Source organism: Euphorbia lathyris, chromosome 5, assembly GCF_963576675.1.
Source record: "Euphorbia lathyris chromosome 5, ddEupLath1.1, whole genome shotgun sequence".
Taxonomy (NCBI): domain Eukaryota; kingdom Viridiplantae; phylum Streptophyta; class Magnoliopsida; order Malpighiales; family Euphorbiaceae; genus Euphorbia; species Euphorbia lathyris.
The window spans coordinates 27,316,143-27,322,026 of NC_088914.1; the positions used below are offsets into that span (position 1 = coordinate 27,316,143).

The 5,884-nt window shown below is 30.9% G+C and overlaps 1 protein-coding gene across 1 annotated transcript; it reads left to right on the plus strand.

Moving 5' to 3' along the window:
* The first annotated feature begins 2,864 nt into the window (after positions 1 to 2,864).
* LOC136228988 (uncharacterized protein At4g13230) lies at positions 2,865 to 3,547 on the plus strand. Its single transcript, XM_066017503.1, has 3 exons — positions 2,865 to 2,985; positions 3,056 to 3,151; positions 3,228 to 3,547. The coding sequence occupies exons 1-3, from the start codon at positions 2,911 to 2,913 to the stop codon at positions 3,420 to 3,422; spliced, it is 366 nt and encodes a 121-aa protein (XP_065873575.1). The 5' UTR covers positions 2,865 to 2,910; the 3' UTR covers positions 3,423 to 3,547.
* Positions 3,548 to 5,884: the final 2,337 nt, after the last annotated feature.

Below are 5,884 nucleotides of genomic sequence, written 5' to 3' on the forward strand. Positions count from 1 at the left end.
AGAAACAGACTTACTATTGGACCAATTCAGTTCACATTAATTTCTTCCTCCATTATTATTATTATTATTATTATCAAATTTAGGGAAATTTACTGATGCTAAAATAAAAAAGCTTAATACATCATTTACCCCCTGAACTTGTTTAAAAAGTTTAATTAATCCTTTAAACTTTTAAAGTGTCCTGATAGCTTCCTCAATTTGCCTAAAATGTTCAGTTAGCCCCCTGAACTTGCGCAAAATGTAATCAATTAATCACTCGGTTGCAGAAAAGTAAGTTAAATGCGAAAGATGTATTGCACAAGTCTTAAAAAATGTAAAATGACCGAAATCGGGATATACGCTTCTTAGGGTCTGTTTGGTTCAGCTGTTAGCTAAAAGCTGTTGCGGTTGCTGTTAGCTGTTTACAGTTGGAATAAGCTGTTAGCTGTTGCGGTTAGCTATTTGTTATTAGCTGTTTAATTACTAGTGTTTGGTAAAATTATATTGAACTGTTGCTGTTCAGATTTAAAATGTCTAAAATAGACATGTTTTAAATTAATCAACGATGAAATTATAAAAGGAAAAATATGAAAAATTGTCCATAACATTTACAACTAGGAATAATTTTACTCTTAATATCTAAAACGGTGCAATTTTACCCATAATGCTGGCAGCTAAGAGCAATTTTATTTTTAACATTGGCAAGTTGGGTCGATTTCATATATTATTAGAAAATATAGATATTTTATTTCTTATTCTACACCAATTACACATACCAGTAGTTCTAAAAAAGAGATTTCATATTTTTTTTATGATTTAATAATAAAATTAAAAAATTAATATTTATAAATTCAATAAAACATTTGAATTTTTTTGTGCAACTTGTACAAAAGATAATATATTATTTTTATTTTCTTAAATAAAAAATTCACGTCTAATCATATGTTTGTGATCTGTTACTAAAGATGATAAAATGGTGCACATGTGAAGTGTAGATGATAATATTCATGACCAAGAAGACAGTTTGATAAATTATTTCTCAAATTGACCCAACTTGTCAATGTTATGGATAAAATTGCTTTTGACTGCCAAAAGTAGGGATATAATTGCACCATTTTTGACGTTGAAGGTAAAATTGCTCCTAGCTATAAATATTAGGGGTATTTTTACACTTTATCCTATCATAAAATAAAAAATATGTTACACAAATTAATAAAAATAATCTATATAAAAAATAAAAAATTATTGAACGCAACAAAACTTTGTTCTTCCGGTAATTATGTTGTAGAAATATAAATAATGTTAAAGAATAAATATATTTTGTGGAAATAAGAAGGATAATTCTATCAATAACAACTAACTACAAACAGTTGTTTATGAAAAGCTCCAAATATGAGCTTTTCGTGAAACGCTCCAAAACGCTGCAGTTTTCAGAGAAAATGTCAAATGCTGCGGTTATATAAACCTAACCAAACGCTATATTTCATGCGGTTTGAAGTGAAACGCTAAACGCTCCTCCGAAAAGCTAAAACAAACACCCTCTTAGATTAGAGAAGATAAGTTGTATAATTGAGCAAGCAATAACTTTCCTTTTAATCTATTTTTGAATTATTTAATAATATTCTAAGATGTGTGGAATACATATTCCGCATTTAACTTACTTTTTTGTTACTGAGTGATCAATTGATTATATTTTACGCAAGTTTAGGGGGCTAACGGGATATTTTAAAAGTTTAAGGGACCAATCAAACTTTTTGGACAAGTTTAGAGGGCAAATGATATATTAAGCCAATAAAAAATTGTACATGAAACTTCAATTATTTAATACGAAGAAGTATTATAATTAACACTTTTCAGAGAGAATCATAATTAATATTTTACATAAACTTAAAACTTAAATTGATCCTTCCTATGCGTACATTGCCGAGTTGACTGCCATTATTTTCGCAGTAGAATCTGTCTGAGAACGGAGGTGGCACAATCTTTGGATTGAATCGGATTCTGCATACGCGGTTGATTTGGTAAACAGAAAGTCTACCATGGCTCCCTGGAAAATTAGACAAGACTGACTACAGTGTTTAGCTAGATTCACGCATATGAATTGCAGAATCACTCATGTCTATCGTGAGGGCAATCAGGCGGCGGATCAACTTGCCCGTTTTGGCAAGACGGCTACGGCTCTTACATGGTGGCATTCGGCTCCTCATTTTTGTCAATCGTCAGTTTTTGACGACCTATATAATGTTGCTCATGTTCGTTTTCCTTAATTTTTCTGTTTTGAACCTTTTTTTCTTTTATTTTTTTTCTTTTTCCTCCCTTTGTAATTTTCCTTTTTTTATTAATAATATTACGGGTTGATTTGGTGTGTTAGGGGTGCCAATCTAGTTAGGATGTCTAGCCACTTAATCGCGTCTCAATCTTTCATGAGAAAAAAAAAAAACTTAAATTGATCCTTGTCTTAACTATGAGTTTGATATATATGTAATGTCTTTTTTCCTTCACCATTATAAATTTTATAATTAATCTAGCAAATCTCCAAAATGAAACTATGGTCCAATATTACTTAAGGAATAGGAAGGGGGAAAAAATTCTTCTAGATTATTAGTATATATCTGAACTTAATCTCAAACTCTAAATGGAAAAACATGACAAAAACATTTCTGTGCTAAAAGAAAAAGTCAAATTTGATCAGCACCACAAAGCAGCCTATTATACTGGGTCCTGACCTATGTTGGCAATAAGAAATTACCACCATTCAATGGAGAATTAATAGCCTAGCTTAAAATGTATCCACATTTCACTTAACCATTTGCATAATTTACTCTCTTCCTTTTCATATATATATATAACTCATAAAATTGAAATTTTATCTACTAACCTTTCTTATTTTATTACTTTAATTCTGAGTAATCACATAAATTGCAGTTGAAAATGGCAAGCTCAAAAATTATTAGCCAATTGAGATCTAGGGTTTCTGTCCAATATTTGACAAAGAGGAATTTCCAGGTAATTAATAATTCCAATACTGCATTTTTAATGGAATATTGGTTAACTATATTGTGATATAATATGGCAGGCAAGTTTAAGAAATGATCAGTCAAAAAACACAGTCGACAAGGCTTGTGATGCTGCAAATGAAGGGATTAATAAGGGAAAGAACGCTGGTGAAAATGTAAGCCCATTACTTATTAACATTAATAGTCAGGATTAATTTTATAGCTAACGTCTAAAATGAAATAATTGATTAGGTGGCAAACAAAGCAAAGGATGTAGCAGAAGAGATGGCAGGAAAAGCAAAGCAGACAATAGAAGAAGCATGGGGATCAGTTAAAAACACAACACAAAAGGTTAAGGATTCTGTTTTAGACAAAGCCGATGATTCCAAGGAATTTGTCAAAGAAAATGCTGAATCTGTCAAGCGTAGCATGAACTCCAAAAATTAATATTTTATTATTAACTCATGCCTGGAGGATCATGTCCATCTAAGCTTCTAATTTTGAGATTTATAATTTTTTTATCTATTATTTCTATTGTAATAAATAAAGTGCTTTTCATTTGTAAAAAATAAATTAGGGTTCTATATTATACTTGTAAGAAAAAGAAAAGTTCTTATGAACTTTTTTATTTTTGTTAATTAAGTTGTTCAATCTTTTAATTTAACACGTTATTATTTTCATGCTCTTTGTAGTCATTTTGTTCTCTTTATGGATTTTGTAAGGTTTTATTCCTTCTGATTTTCTTATTGTATTGGTATGTTTTTCATCTAATGAAAATATAAGCATTTACATAAAAAAAAACACATTATAATTTTCAATAAATTTAATTGTGAATATCAAACTCGGTTAAAAGAGCACTATACATATCATAAGCTTCTGAAATTTTATTTCAGTTTTCATAGATTAAAAATGAGTTTTATATCGGACATATATATAAACTACTCTAAACTGCTAAAAATACAATTTTAAATGCAAATTGAAGTAAATAGTGCTCTTACTTATAAGTTTTTTTTAACTAACTTTTCTAAGAACCAATAGCTTAATTTGTTTAATTATATAAGTGATCAATAAAACATATGTTATATGAAAGATTATAAATTTAATCAATATATTTTAAAAAGATACAGGGATTGGCAAAAACAAAATTCCTACTTTAAGCAAAAATTGAAAATATATTCATAATAAAATTGTTTTTTTCTAACTTTCTATGTCCTTATTACTATAACATATTCTTTTTCTTGATAAAAGATCTATATATTAATCAATATCCAGAAGCATCATTGAAAATTAAGTCCCAAACTAAGGTCGGGACTGTAGGAGATAAAGAGGAGATTTAATAGTAAAAAAAAAGAACTCAAATTGATATTTTATCAAAACATTAACTCAACAACATTTTTCGGATTACTCTAGTCAATGTAGACCCTCACTCTCCTCTACTCTTTTTTATATTTCACTCACTACAATCAAAACAACTCTATATATAATTTATAGAGTTTTAATCAATACAAAAAAACAAGACATATTAATTTGTATGGGCTACCATACTTCATTATTATTGTTTACCCAAAGATAACTTTGACTAACATGTGTCAAAGCATTCACATGATTATATATTTATTTATTATTATTTTATTTTTTTTAATTATGAAATTTAAGTTTAATATTTTAACATGCCCCCTTAAACTTAATTTTCCGTGACTCCCAATTGAGCTCTCAGTTTACTGAACACGTCGTGCTTTAGCGGTTTCGTAAAAATATCTGCAATTTGATCTTGAGTTTTCACGTACTTCAGCTTCACCTCCTTCTGCTCAATGCACTCTCGAATAAAATGATACCTCGTATCAATGTGCTTACTTCGATCATGGAACACTGGATTTTTCGCTAGTGCCAGTGCAGATTTATTATCAATAAAAATCTCTGTTGGATCATTTTGACTCATCTGAAATTCTTTTAGCAATTTCCGGAGCCAAATTGCATGACATACACATGAGGTTGCAGCAACATATTCAGCTTCACAGGTTGACAACGTCACAATCGCTTGCTTCTTCGAACTCCAAGTAAATGCTGTATCACCCAGAAAAAAAAACAAAACCAGTTGTACTTTTTCGGTCATCCTTGTCACCGGCCCAATCACTATCACAATATCCAACTAATTTGAAGTCGTCAGTTTTTGAATAATGTAATCCCAAATTAGTTGTACCTTTCACGTAACGGAGAATTCTTTTTGCTGCGTTCCAATGTGACACAGTTGGGGCTTCCATGTATCGACTTACTAAGCGGACTGCATAGAGAATATCCGGTCTCGTACACGTCAAATATCTGAGACTTCCGACCAAGCTTCGGAATAATGTCGGGTTGACTCTGTCTCCACCTTCATCTTTTGTCAACTTCATTCCACATTCGACTGGCGTGCTGACGGAATTACAATTTTCCATCTTGAACTTCTTTATTATCTCCTTTGCAAAACCACTTTGAGAAATAAAAATTCCGTCGTCATTCTGCTTCACTTCAATGCCAAGATAATATGACATTAGACCAATGTCAGTCATCTCGAACTCACGAGTCATTGTCTTCTTGAACTCTTCAAACACATACAAACAAACAAGTAACATGTCTCCATTTTTCACTTTTGCATACAGGGCATATTCATGTGGGCATTTGACAAAACCATTTTCTTGAAAATATTTGTCAATGCGGCTGTTCCAGGCTCGTGGTGCTTGCTTGAGACCATAAAGTGCCTTTTTCAATTTTAGCACTTTATTTTCTTGACCTTTCATAATATACCCAGGTGGTTGCTGGATATAAATTTCCTCTTCCAGATATCCGTTGAGAAATGCGGATTTCACGTCCATTTGATGGATCCTCCACCCGTGTTGAGCAGCTACAGAAATTACCAGTCTGATACTCTC